The sequence below is a fragment of the Anomaloglossus baeobatrachus genome, chromosome 5, assembly GCF_048569485.1.
Source record: "Anomaloglossus baeobatrachus isolate aAnoBae1 chromosome 5, aAnoBae1.hap1, whole genome shotgun sequence".
NCBI lineage: Eukaryota > Metazoa > Chordata > Amphibia > Anura > Aromobatidae > Anomaloglossus > Anomaloglossus baeobatrachus.
Genome location: NC_134357.1, coordinates 525,486,370 through 525,500,763, shown reverse-complemented (window position 1 = coordinate 525,500,763; position 14,394 = coordinate 525,486,370). Strand labels below are relative to the sequence as shown.

The window sequence follows — 14,394 nt, the reverse complement described above, 5'->3', positions numbered from 1 at the left end:
CTGGTCTCAGGCACTCAGGCTTCGCGCATGCACGTTAGGGCACGCGCGCGCGGTCATTGACCCTTTCTTAAAGGGCCAGCGTCCAGAAACAGGATATTGGCTTGCGGGTACAGGGTATAAGAGGATTCTTATTCCAGGTGGGCGGGGCCTGTTCTACGTGTTTAGTAAGCTAGGAGTTCAGGTCCCCCTTTGCCTTGTCCGGTATTAACCCTTGTCTATCTCGCAGAGCCCGTCCTGCCACGCCATCCGGTCCACCAACCACAACTGCTGCGTAATTCCTGTCGGGGGTTGTCGGCTGAGGACTCCACCATCTACTTCAGTCCGGACCCGGATCCAATCCCTAACACCACGTGGTGGGTGACCGCCATCCTCTCGTGCAGCTGGATACGGTTCCACCTGTCAACTCCACCCGGCACCGGAACCAGAGCCTTGTTGTTGGGATTACCATCTGGACCCTTGTGACCTCAGGGAAATCTTCCTTCCTCCTCCCGGAACGGACTGTGCCAACACAGCTAGTGCTTTGGCTACCGTGCATCAAGGCCCTCAGACGGGGTGACCGGACAGTCCCTGTATAGGGGTTAGCTCCGGGTTGCTTCGCTGAAGGAGTCCGGTGCACGGCCCAGCGGTTCCACCACCAGAACCTTACACTCCGCTTTGTCATTTCCTTCTCTGACAACTCCCCCTTCTGGCTTCTCTACGTCATTTCCTGCTTCTGTTCAGATGTCCCGAAGGTTACCTTGAATAGACTGCACATGTCTGCGGCCATCTTGATTACAGTCAAAATCTGACTTTTCAGGTTGTCCATTCCCACAATCCTTAAATTTCTCTAACACTAACTTGTGAAATTCATAGACTAAATGACAGACATTTCTGATTTTCTATTTCTCTCTATTAAAAGACATTGCACATTCTACACGTGAATTCTCAAGTTCACATTTGCCATAAAGGCTTAACAAAAGCTTTTCTACATTAGAAATATCGGAGTATGTGAACTGTATTTTACTTTTCTTAGAAAAAGAAGAGATAAAATCCATTTTCTTACCTGAAATGACCAGATGATCTGATGGATGATCCTCTGAGACTTGATTCACCTTGTTCAGCAAGTCCAATACTTTATGGACTGACTTATTCTTTTTCGTTCAAAGACACATCCAAGGTTAACTTCTGTGATTTTGCAAACTCTTTAAAGTTCATTTAAAAAACATTCATGTGACTTGAACTTATCCGTATTTATAGGTTCTGCGTGATTTTTATAAATTGTCAATTCCTGATACTTTGCAAAAGGTATTCATTACTTCTGTCCCCCCTTATGCAAAGTGAAGGAATAAGTACAAAAAATGGAAAAAAAATCAAGAATGGCTGGCTCTCCAAATGTTAAAAATATACTCTTAAATATATTTTTCTTCAAATACGTGATAAGACGCATGAATAATGGACTTCAAAATATGTAAAAAAATAAATGCATTTTATATCTATTTAAAAATGGTTGCCAGAATCAGTTACAGAAAGGAAAAATAATATTCTTGTTTGCTTACGTAAAAGAGATTCAATTAGTCCATATTAATTAATAGAAATCTTCATTCATCTTTCTTGAGTTCTTGAATGGGCTCATGCTGGAGGCATGACAGCATGTTACTTCGTTGAGGCCTGGATGGATGGATGGAGGGATGGATCCAGCTTCTAGCAGGCTAGTGACATGTGTGAGAGAGACTCTCGGAGCAGGAGTCCGAGCAGCCACCCCCTCCCACCGTGTGTTATATGACAACTGTCCAAACCATACAGGGTATTTCAGCTGAACGCATGTTACATCATGTAATCCTTTTGCTGGAAAGATCCAGATGGATAAATATACCATACTATGTCAGCACTTATGTATATTCAATACGGATACCTTAATATTTATTCCTTATAAGAACTTTATTAATAAGCTATGCCCTCCAACATAAACAGAACTGTGAACATATATAATATGTCCTATTATAAAATGTTTGATAACTAGATGTATTAAGTTTAATGTTTTAACAGCCGGCGCTTGCGCATAACGGTGGAGACAGAGGGAAAAGCACGGCCACGAGATGACAATCACAGCGCCACCTATAATCTCGCGTCTGCACAATCACCTCACCAGCGTTCACACTTTGCACAGTGCTCAGTCCCGCGAGAGTGCCAGTGGGCATGCGCAAGACCTCGGGAGCACACAGTTACATGAGGGCGGCGTCCTCATGTATGTAAATGAGCAATGGGGCCGGCGTACAGCGGCACGGGTGCGAATAATGGACGAAATACAGCCCGCCCCGTGACCATTAAACCACGTTAGCATACAAAAAGGTAAGAATTTATAAAGAGTTTATTTAGGTCTCAAAGTGGGCACAGTAGCAAGAGGAACCTTTGTAGAATGCAGCCCAGAAGCTGCAGAAGGGCAATCTTTTAGTTTAATTGCAAAAATTCTGCTGACAGGTTCCCTTTAAAGCCAGAAAGTTGCCATTTGAAATGACTTTAGTTTTGTGCCATGTCTGTGATCTGCTTTTTTTAAACAAAAGGAAACAACTGAATGAACATCCTCAGAGCCAGGTGAGTCCATAATTTTTGCCAGGGGTTGTAGAACTGTATCGAACTCTTTCCTAGTATACTCTTACTTACCCTTTTCCTGTAAGCTGATCTCTCTGCAGTGTGTAGATTCCTATGTTGATGTTGTAGCTTTGATCCTTCCAGTCTGGAGACCGTAATCGGTCCAACTGAGCAGGGCAGGTCACTGGTGGAGGTGGGGCTCTGTGTGAGTGACAGCAGCCTGGGCACAAAAGGAATATACACACTGCAGAGAGATGAGCTTATAGGAGAAGGGTAAGTAAGAGAATATTAGGAAAGTGTTAGATAAGACAAGAGCTGTGATATGCAGTCATTAGATAGTAGATCACACCGCAGCTCTTGTCACTGTAAAGCAGGCTGAGAGGAGAGTGAAGTTAGATCTGGCTTGTGTGCCCAGGCTGATGTCACTCACACAGAGGCAACCCCACCAGTCACCTGCCCTGCTCAGTTGGTCCAATTACGGTCTCCAGACTGAAAGGATCAAAGCTAAAACATCAACATAGGAATTACACACTACAGAGAGATCAGCATACATGAAAAGGGCAAGTAATAGTATATTAGGAAAGTGTTAGGATAAAAGAAAGGGGGTCTCATTAGTAGTGGAAATCCTCTTTAACAGAACAGCACATTTATGCCCATACCTTTAGCTTATCATGTCTGATCCTGATGGAAGTTCTCTTTAGGCAATCTACAGTTATTGCCGCCTGCGCCCAGTAATGGGGAATCTCCACATACCTCCACCTGCAGAGCCGCACACTAGATATATGGCTGCTCTGTGCTTCCAGGACCTGTGATGATGTCACATGGAGGGGAGGAGTCAGGGGTCACATGATCAGCTCCTCAGTGTGTGCAGGACTCTGCTGTGCTGGGTGTCATGGTGCTGGATGAGGGGAAGGTAATGTGTGTGGTCAGGTGGGGTTTACAGTTATTAGCAGAGCAGTGTGTGTATGAGGTGTACGGAGCAGAGCCGTGTGTGTACGAGGTGTACGGAGCTGTGCCCAGAGGATGAGTGTGAATCAGGGTGTATCTGTAACGCTCGCGGCCGTTGTTGTTGAGTCGGTGAGCGGGAGTGAACCCACTGCAACACAGGGGAGACCCGGGCTTACCCTTTAATGAGAGGGGCTCAACTAAGCGGCTGCCGCGAAGCAGACACTAGTTACCACTCCCAGGGTAGAGACCGCCACTGTGGCAGCTGACCCACAGGAGAGGAGTTGGACTAAGGCAGACAGGACAGTGGGTAAGGCAGGTATGGTGGGCACAGCAGGGACAGATAGGTATGGAAGGTGGAAACAGGTACAGGTGACGGACAAAGGGATAATGGGACCTGACAACTAGCTAGCAGAGTGTAAGACTAAGAGCATTGCGCAGACAACTCTCCTAATGGGAAGGAGCTTTAAATAGTTAAGAGGGATTTAGAGGTCTTATCTGATCACATGACTTTCTCCCATGCCTCCCATTTATCGCTACGCCAGCTTCACATGCACTCACCTGCCCTGCGACCGTCGCTCTGGCCGGCGACCCGCCTCCTTCCTATGGGGGCGGGTCGTGTGGCGTCACAGCGACGTCACACGGCAGGTGGCCAATGGCGGTGGAGGGGGCGGAGATGAGCAGGATGTAAACATCCCGCCCACCTCCTTCCTTCCGTATAGCCGCTGGCGGCAGGTAAGGAGATGTTCCTCGTTCCTGCGGCTTCACACACAGCGATGTGTGCTGCCGCAGGAACGAGGAACTACATCGTACTTGTCGCGGCACCGGCATTATGGAAATGTCGGAGCCTGCACCGATGATACGATAACGACGCTTTTGCGCTCGTTCATCGTGTCATCTAGGATTTACACACTACGACATCGCAAGTGACGCCGGATGTGCGTCACTTTCGATTTGACCCCACCGACATCGCACCTGCGATGTCGTAGTGTGCAAAGCCGCCCTTAGTCTAATATTCCGAGTAGACAGCCACGCTTTGTCCCCTACCTGAAAGGAGGCCCCCGGAGAACGCCGTTTGTCCGCCTAACGTTTCTGGGACAGTTGAGCCGTCTCGATGCACCAACGCACCTCCTTCCAAACCTCCTCCAGATGCCAAATGACATAATCGGCCCCTGGGCACCAGAAATCCACTCTAGAGAAGGTCCCGAAGTGAGGGTGATACCCGTAATTACAGAAGGGAGACATCCCTGTAGACTGGTTGAATCTGCTATTAAATGCAAACTCCGCAAGGGGCAAAAACGTACACCAATCCTCCTGCTGAGCAGAAACTAAGCATTGCAGGATTTACCGAAGGATCTGGTTCATCCTTTCCATCTGCCCATTGGACTCAGGATGATAGGCGGACGAGAAGGACAACTCAATTCTCAACCTCTTGCACAAGGCGCTCCAAAACCGGGAAACGAATTGTACCCCCCTTTTAGACACAATATTTAGGGGCACCCCATGTAACCGAACCACCTTGTCGACAAAGTGGTTGGCAAGGGACGCTGCATTAGGTAGACCCGAGAGGGGAAAGAAATGTGCCTGTTTACTAAAATGATCCACCACCACACAGATCACAGTCATGCCATTAGGGACAGGGAGATCCATAATGAAATCCATGGACAAGTGGGTCCATGGCCTTTCAGGAACAGTCAATGGAACCAGTTCACTGGTTGTCGGTTATGACATAGCTTAGCATGAGCACATATAGCACAGGCAGAAACAAACCGAGCCACATCCGAGTGAAGAGATGGCCACCAAAACAGTCAAGCAACAGCCATGCGAGTGGCCGTAATGCCTGGGTGGCCACTAAGTACGGACACATGGAACTCTTGTAATCCCCGTAACCGAAGGTGCAAAGGGACAACCAATTTAGTGTCTGGAGCGGAAGATGGCGCTGAGGACTGGGCTTCCCGGACCTCAGCCTCTAACTCGAATGACAAGGCAGCAACCACCACCCCTCGTGGAAGAATGGAGGATGGAGGCTCTGGAGGGGACACCGGGTTCAAACTACGGGATAGGGCATCCGCCCGCACATTTTTGGACCCAGGGTGAAAAGTAATGGAAAAATGAAATCTAGAAAAAAAAAAAAAGGGCCCACCTCGCTTGTCGAGGCGTTAATCTCTTGGCTGACTCAATATACGTGAGATTTTTATGATCAGTGATGACTGTAATACGATGAACAATAGCGTCCAAAAAATGCCTCCATTCTTTGAACGTCAACTTCACCGCCAATAATTCGCGGCTACCCACATCATAATCCCGCTCAGCCGGAGTGAATTGCTTGGAAAAGAATGCATAGGGTCGCAGATTAGTCAGAGTAGCAGGACACAGAGAGGACTGCTCCCACCCCCAACTCCGAGGCGTCCACCTCCACAATAAATTGTGCCTTGAGGTTGGGCTGTACCAGGACCGGGGCGGACATGAACCAATCCTTCATCTCAAGGAAGGCCTGGACAGCTGTCTGCGGCCAGTTCTGTAGATCCACCCCTTTCCGAGTAAGGTCGGTAAAGGGCTTGGCAATATGGGAAAACCCCTTAATGAACCTCCGATAATAATTGGTGAAATGCATAAAGCGTTGTAGCGCCTTGATATCCCTGGGTTGCACCAAATCAACGTTAGCCTGAACTTTCCCCGGGTCCATCTTAAACCCATCATGAGAAAGGAGTAACCCAAGAAAGGCTATTTCCTGAACGGAGAAAACACATTTTTCGAGCTTGGCAAACAGTTGATTATCACATAACCTCTGTAGAACGGACATGTGTAATATACGTCTCCCTATAGGCAGAATAAATCAAAATGTCATCGAGATAGATGACTACGAAATGACCAAATCAGAGTAGATATCATTGATGAAATTTTGAAACACCGCAGGAGCATCTGACAAACCGAAAGGCATCACCAAATTCTCGAATAACCCCTCTGACGTAAGAAAGGCCGTTTTCCACTCATCCCCTTCTCCCTTCTCTCATACGAATAAGATTATAGGTCCCCCTGAGATCTAGTTTATTAAACCACCGGCCTTCGGAGAGTTGGTTGTAGAGATCAGGAATGAGTGGAAGCAGATACGTGTTTTTCACAGTAATCTTGTTCAATTCTCGGAAATCGAGACATGGCTGTAACCCTCCGTCCTTCTTCTTTACAAAAAAGAGCCCAGCGGCTACAGGGGAAGAAGAAGGACGGATATGACCTTTACCGTATACAGTCGGATATGTAAGATTTCATAGCAGCCCTTTCTGGACCCGAGAGGTGATATAAACGGGCCTTGGGCAATTTGGCATTGGGAAGCAAATAGACGGCACAGTTATACCGTATGGGCGATGAGGTGACAAAACCTCGGCCTCTATTTCCGAGAACACATCACCATAGTCCATCAGGTATTCCAGAAGACCCTTAGGACTTACGGAGAACATAGATAGAGATTTTAAACTCCTTTTATGACAGGCAGGACTCCATTTGATTATGGTACGACATTCCCAATCAAGAACGGGATTATGCAACATTAACCATGCATACCCCAGCACTAATCTAGCAGGGAGGTTGTCCATTACAAAACAAGAAATCACTTCAGAATGCAGAGACCCGATCACCAGAGTAAACCTTTCTGTAGAAAAACCGAATGAGGTTTGGAGGCAACGGTGTTTTATCAATTGCCAGGAGTTGGATAGGTCCATCTAACCTCACTGTCCCTTAACGGGCTTCCCACGCTACGAGATCGCTACAGCAATCTCGTTGGGGTCACGGAATTTGTGACGCACATCTGGTCGCTGTAGCGATGCCGTTGCGTGTGACACCTTTGTGCGATTTTGCATCGTTGCAAAAACTTGCAAAATCGCTCATCGGTGACATGGGGGTCCATTCTCAAATATCGTTGCTGCAGCAGTAAAGAAATTGTTCCTCGTTCCTGCGGCAGCACACATCGGTACGTGTGACACCGCAGGAACGAGGAACCTCTCCTTACCTGCCTCCCGCCTGCAATGAGGAAGGAAAGAGGTGGGCGGGATGTTACGTCCTGCTCATCTCCGCCCTTCCGCTTCTATTGGGCGGCGGTTCGGTGATGCTGCTGTGACGTTGCTGTGACGCTAAACAAACTGCCCCCTTAGAAAGGAGGCGGTTCACCAGTCACAGCGATTTGCCCGTGTCGCACACCCGATGCGGGCGGGTACGCACGCTAGCGATATCGGTCATGATATCGCAGCGTGTAAAGCGGCCTTAACTCTAATCTTCGGACCAACCTAGAGTCAATAAAGTTCATAGCGGACCCACAATCAACAAAGGCAGTAGCAGACCAGACCGACTCCTTGACCCGGAGGGCAACGTTTAGAAGAATCTTATTGGAGGAGAGAAAAAGTACCTGATAGTCTGGGCAACCTCCTCGGCCGTTACCCAGACATAGAAGTTTCCCGATGACTGTTTTGCGGAGGGGCGAGCCGGGCAGTTCTTCCTCCAGTGTCCAAGGTGTCCACAATAGAAACAGAGCTTGAGATCCCAGCGTCTTCTCCTCTCCTTCTTGTCCGGACTTCCATGTGTGCCGTAGCTGGCAAAGGAGGTGTCCTAGGTAGAGTGGGAGGAATCTCACGCATGGTACCTCTTCTTTCCCGTAATCTACGGTCTATGTGAACTGCCTCCGTCATTGCTTCATCCACGGTACTGGGAGGAGGGTGCAGAGTCTGCTATACTGTCAAGCTGCCACCAGGGGGAGCTAGAGCTCTGCAGGAGAAGACACTACACGGAGCAACAAGAACCAGGAAGTGGATACACAGTGTGTGCTAGTACACTGCCTCGCAGCACAGCTGGGGAGCACAACCGCGGGGCGTGCGCAGAATGGTTGGGTAGGCTGGGTCAAACACAGTACAAGCAGAAGGTGGACCAGAGGAATGAGTAGAAGCGAGGTTGAGGTCAGGCCGAGGTCAGTACCAGAGGAAGCAACCAAGTGGGGAGGTAGGAGAGGGGACAGAGGAATGGAGGGATGACTAGGGGACGGAACACAGACAGAGAATGAGGGCACAGCGAGAAGATGGATCAGGATAACGCTTTCAGGACCAGAAATCACAGGCAATGCAGCGCTAAGCTTATAGCCGGCGCTGGTTCACCACAGCTGATGATATTTAAAGCATCCCAGCTCCCAAAGTGAGGCCCGAGAGAAGGCTCCGCTCCCTAGCCATGTGGATGGGGAAGATAAACCATGACAAGGAGCTTCTTAACCCCTTCAGCCCCCGGGCACTTTCCGTTTTTGCGTTTTTGTTTTTTGCTCCCCTTCTTCCGAGAGGCGTAACTTTTTTATTTTTCCATCAATCTTGCCATATGAGGGCTTGTTTTTTGCGGGACAAGTTGTACTTTTAAATGAAACCATAAGTTTTACCATATAGTGTACTGGAAAACGGCAAAAAATTCCAAGTGCGGAAAAATTGCAAAAAAAGTGGGATTGTACAATAGTTTTTGGGATATTTTATTCACCGTGTTCACTATATGGTAAAACTGATGTGTGGGTATGATGCCTCAGGTCGGTGCGAGTTTGTAGACACCAAACATGTATAGGTTTACTTGTATCTAAGGGGTTAAAAAAAATTCACAAGCTTGTCCAAAAAACGTGGCGCACGTTTTGCGCCATTTTCCAAAACCCGCAGCGTTCTCATTTTTCAGGATCTGAGGCTCAGTGATGGCTTATTTTTTGCGTCTCGACCTGACGTTCTTAACGGTACCATTTTTGCGCAGATACTACGTTTTGATCGCCTGTTATTGCATTTTGCGCAAAATTTGCGGCGACCAAAAAACGTAATTTTGGCGTTTGGAATTTTTTTGCCGCTACGCCGTTTACTGATCAGATTCATTGATTTTATATTTTGATAGATCGGGCATTTCTGAACGTGGCGATACCAAATATGTGTGTGTTTTTTATTTTTTTAACCCTTTAATTTTCAATGGGGTGAAAGGGGGGTGATTTGAACTTTTAGGTTTTTTTATTTTTTTTTTTATTTTTTAAAACTTTTTTTTTTACTTTTTTTTTTTATTTTACTAGTCCCCCTAGGGGGCTATTGCGATCAGCAATCCGATCGCTCTGCACTATCTGCAGATCTCAGCTACAGAGCTGAGAACTGCAGATTTGCTGCTTCACTTTCAATGCCGGCTGTATTCCGGCATTGAGAGGAAGTGACTCATGTTAGCTACAGGCGTCATCACATGACCCTGTGCTACCATGGCAACCGCCGAAAGTCACGTGATCATGTCACGTGACTTCCGGTGGGGGCGGGGTAAGTCACTGTCATGGCGGCGCCCATATACATATCGCTGCCAAGACTTTGGCAGCGAAATGTAAGGGGTTAATGGCCGCGGGTGGAAGCGATTCCACCCGCGGCTAGCAGGCACACATATCAGCTGTTGATAACAGCTGATATGTGCGCGTCTCGCCGCCGCCTGCCGGCGGCAGGGGGCGGGGCTTACCGGCACACGATCCATGACGTATCTAGTACGTCATGGGTCGTTAAGGGGTTAAAGAAAGAATAACAGGTCTGTGAGAACCAGAATTCTTGCTGGTTGGTAGGTGATCAAATACTTATTTCATGCAATAAAATGCAATTTAATTATTTAAAAATCATACAATGTGATCATCTGGATTTTTTTGGGGGGTATCCTGTTTGTCACAGTTGAAGTGTATGTACAATAAAAATTACAGACCTCTCCATTCTTTATAGGTGGCAACTTATAAAATCGGCAGTGTATCAAATACTTATTTTCCCCACTGTATATAAAGGAAAAATAAAAAAAAATTATGGCCATTGGAAAAAAGGGAACAAAAAACAAAAAAAGAAAAATCGCCGGGTCAAACAGGGGTTAAAAGTGAGAGTCATGTGCATTAAGTGGGCTTTACACACAGCAACATTGCTAGCGATGTCGCTGGTGAATGCACCCGCCCCCGTCGGTTGTGCGTCACGGGCAAATCGCTGCCCGTGGCGCACTATATCGTTTACACCTGTCACACATACTTACCTGCTTAGCGACGTCGCTGTGGCCGGCGAACCACCTCCTTTCTAAGGGGGCGGTTTGTGCAGCGTCACAGCGGCGTCACTAAGCGGCCACCCAATAGAAGAGGAGGAACAGAGATGAGCGGGCGGAACATCCCGCCCACCTCCTTCCTTCCTCATTGCGGGCGGCCGCAGGTACGGTGATGTTCCTCATTCCTGCGGTGTCACACATAACGATGTGTGCTGCGCAGGAACGACGAACAACCTGCGTCCTGCAACAGCAACGATAATCGGGATTACAACGACTGGGCAACGATCGACGATATGGTGAGTATTTTTGATCGTTAACAGTCGTTCATGCGTTTCACATGCAACGACGTCGTTAACGAGGCCGGATGTTCGTCACGAATTCCGTGACCCCAACGACATCTCGTTAGCGATGTCATTGCGTGTAAAGCCTGCTTTAGAGTCATGTGCATTATGATTACTGAGAACTAGGCTGGCTTACTAACTGGGAGAAATCAATTATTAATCACTACAAAACCATCAATTTATTAGGATATAATATAAATACAGATTAGCTTAGTTAACAGCCATTAAGCTTAAAGGGGGTTATCCACTACTTGGAGAACCCCTTTTTAAATAAAGTAGTCCCCCCTGTAAACTAAAAACTCTGTACACTCATCTCCCGTACTGATGCCAGGTCTCTCGGAGCTCACATGACATTGGCAAAATGATCAATGGCTACTGCACTCTCATTTCCCCCGTGTCTGACGTTCACGTCTTCATATGTGGAATAGAAGAGCGGAAGTAGAGAGAGCGCAGCAGCCTAATAGTGTCCACTGATTAGAGGGACTACTTTTTTAAGAAGAGGTTATCCAAATAGTGGACACCCTCTTTAATGTGCCAGGCATCGTCAGATTTCAAAAATTACATAGCTGGCAAATATAGAATGGGAAACTGGCATGCAACCTCTGGTTCCATTTATTGTTCATTTACTGTGCTCGTCATTTCCTGCAAACTGTGCGATCTGCACAATGACAGCGTCCACTCTGCTGTCGACTCAGATCAGTAATAATCAGCTGGCAACAGAGCGGTATCAATATCTGGCAGAGACCAGTGACATCTCTAGCGGGGGGCAGCGCTAGTCTCCTGCATTCCGAGTCAATTGTGACAGCAGAATCTAGGGGGATAAAACTCCCCTTTTAACACTATCGGACCTTCATGATTGTAATCGCATGTGCCGATAGTTGCCATAGCACCCTGTGACCGTCTGATGACCTCAAGATATGGTGGCCTGTTAGAACAGGCGAACAGTCAGAGTCAGCGAGACACTGATAGGTTTAAGGCACTGCAGTACATGGGTACTGCAATGCATGAGACCAACAAAGTAACAAATATCCATGTTCCTGCATGGGACAAAGTGGAAAAGTAAAAAAAAAAAAGGGAAAAATACATAAAAAAAAGTTCAAAAACGCAGGAAAAGAAACGCACTCAAATCACAAAGAAATACGTTTTGCCACTAAAAATACAGAATTTGCGTTAAAACAAAAATAAGCAAAGTTCACATAATTAGTATGGCCACATGTTTTGCTATATTTTTTAAGCACTAAGGTTCAGATACGGCTTTAAAGAAGGCAAATAAGTACTTTTATGATAAAGGTTAATATGAAATACAAACTGAAAGATAAAGTATGATATTGCGTACACTTTTGAATATTGAACATACAAAGGTTAAGTACAGTTAAAGGAAAGAAAAATTCTTCAGCTCACCTGTTGCCCGGACTGCTGGACCTTGCGGGTGCCTAGGATCCGTCGGTGAGTCCCAACCGGTTAGTGGATGAAGGAAATAGGAAAAATGATCCGGCACTGATTCTCCTTTTAAGATAAAATCTCCAAAGTCTTTATTAGAAATATTAAAAACATCGTGAAGGCCGAGTATGAATCTTTACATGGAAACTTTAGGCGTTTCGGACTACACCATAAAAACAACTAGAGTCCTTAATCATAAGTCTTATGATTAAGGACTCTAGTTGTTTTTATGGTGTAGTCCGAAACGCGTAAAGTTTCCATGTAAAGATTCATACTCGGCCTTCACGATGTTTTTAATATTTCTAATAAAGACTTTGGAGATTTTATCTTAAAAGGAGAATCAGTGCCGGATCATTTTTCCTATTTCCTTAAGTACAGTTAAATACTTACATCACCAAGGAGTTTTGGAACATCATCTGTCTGGAACTACAGTCAGAGAAACATGACATAGACAGAGAACTCCTGGACATCACTGCCCGGACGTCTCACGGTGCAGGAAACACGAGCTTCTGTCGGTGCTATACTTTATCTGATCTTAAATAGAGGCTTGAACAATATTACAAGCCTTAAAGTTAATGTGTTGTAGTCTTATTGATCCATGCCCTTTGATGGCCAGTCATTGGGCATAGATGAATCAGAGATACACCACACATCAGACAATGGGGTAATAAACCCACAGCATTCAAATCTTCCAAGAATACACATCAGGTATTTGAGCTAGGTAAATGGATATATTGTCTGTCTGTGTATATAGCAAACCCATAAAATATCAGATTGTTGAACTAAAGTAAATCATAAGGATTCTCTTACAATGGTATATTGTCTGCCTGTATATTCAAGACAAACACATAGAAACCCTTAAGGATACACAAGATTATGTAACCATGTACACTTTGTCTGTCTGATTAAACAATATGTTATAGTATAACATAATGTATGTGCTCAAAAATAGCCATTTTTATATTTGCAATACATTCCACCCTTGGCTATTTTGAGCCAAACATTATTTATACCAGGTACCATACCCTAACGGCATAGTTTTAGCGAATGATACAACAACAAAAAGCAATGCATGCACAATAGCAAAAATTACTCCTAATACAGTTAGGTCCAGAAATATTTGGACAGTGACACAATTTTCGCGAGTTGGGCTCTGCATGTCACCACATTGGATTTGAAATGAAACCTCTACAACAGAATTCAAGTGCAGATTGTAACATTTAATTTGAAGGTTTGAACAAAAATATCTCATAGAAATTGTAGGAATTGTACACATTTCTTTACAAACACTCCACATTTTAGGAGGTCAAAAGTAATTGGACAAATAAACCAATCCCAAACAAAATATTTTTATTTTCAATATTTTGTTGCGAATCCTTTGGAGGCAATCACTGCCTTAAGTCTGGAACCCATGGACATCACCAAACGCTGGGTTTCCTCCTTCTTAATGCTTTGCCAGGCCTTTACAGCCGCAGCCTTCAGGTCTTGCTTGTTTGTGGGTCTTTCCGTCTTAAGTCTGGATTTGAGCAAGTGAAATGCATGCTCAATTGGGTTAAGATCTGGTGATTGACTTGGCCATTGCAGAATGTTCCACTTTTTTGCACTCATGAACTCCTGGGTAGCTTTGGCTGTATGCTTGGGGTCATTGTCCATCTGTACTATGAAGCGCCGTCCGATCAACTTTGCGGCATTTGGCTGAATCTGGGCTGAAAGTATATCCCTGTACACTTTAGAATTCATCCGGCTACTCTTGTCTGCTGTTATGTCATCAATAAACACAAGTGACCCAGTGCCATTGAAAGCCATGCATGCCCATGCCATCACGTTGCCTCCACCATGTTTTACAGAGGATGTGGTGTGCCTTGGATCATGTGCCGTTCCCTTTCTTCTCCAAACTTTTTTCTTCCCATCATTCTGGTACAGGTTGATCTTTGTCTCATCTGTCCATAGAATACTTTTCCAGAACTGAGCTGGCTTCATGAGGTGTTTTTCAGCAAATTTAACTCTGGCCTGTCTATTTTTGGAATTGATGAATGGTTTGCATCTAGATGTGAACCCTTTGTAT

General features: G+C 45.8%; 1 protein-coding gene across 1 annotated transcript in view; it reads right to left on the bottom strand.

The window, feature by feature from the left end:
- Positions 1–6,199, bottom strand: part of LOC142312895 (uncharacterized) — a 77,472-nt gene extending 71,273 nt beyond the window's left edge. Inside the window, exons 1-3 of the mRNA XM_075351881.1 lie at positions 5,906–6,199; positions 5,657–5,838; positions 3,228–3,327 (exon numbers count right to left, since the gene is read on the bottom strand). Coding sequence (XP_075207996.1) covers positions 3,228–3,327; positions 5,657–5,838; positions 5,906–6,199 — 576 coding nt within the window. The remainder of the gene's footprint in view (positions 1–3,227; positions 3,328–5,656; positions 5,839–5,905) is intronic.
- Between the last annotated feature and the right edge of the window lie 8,195 nt (positions 6,200–14,394).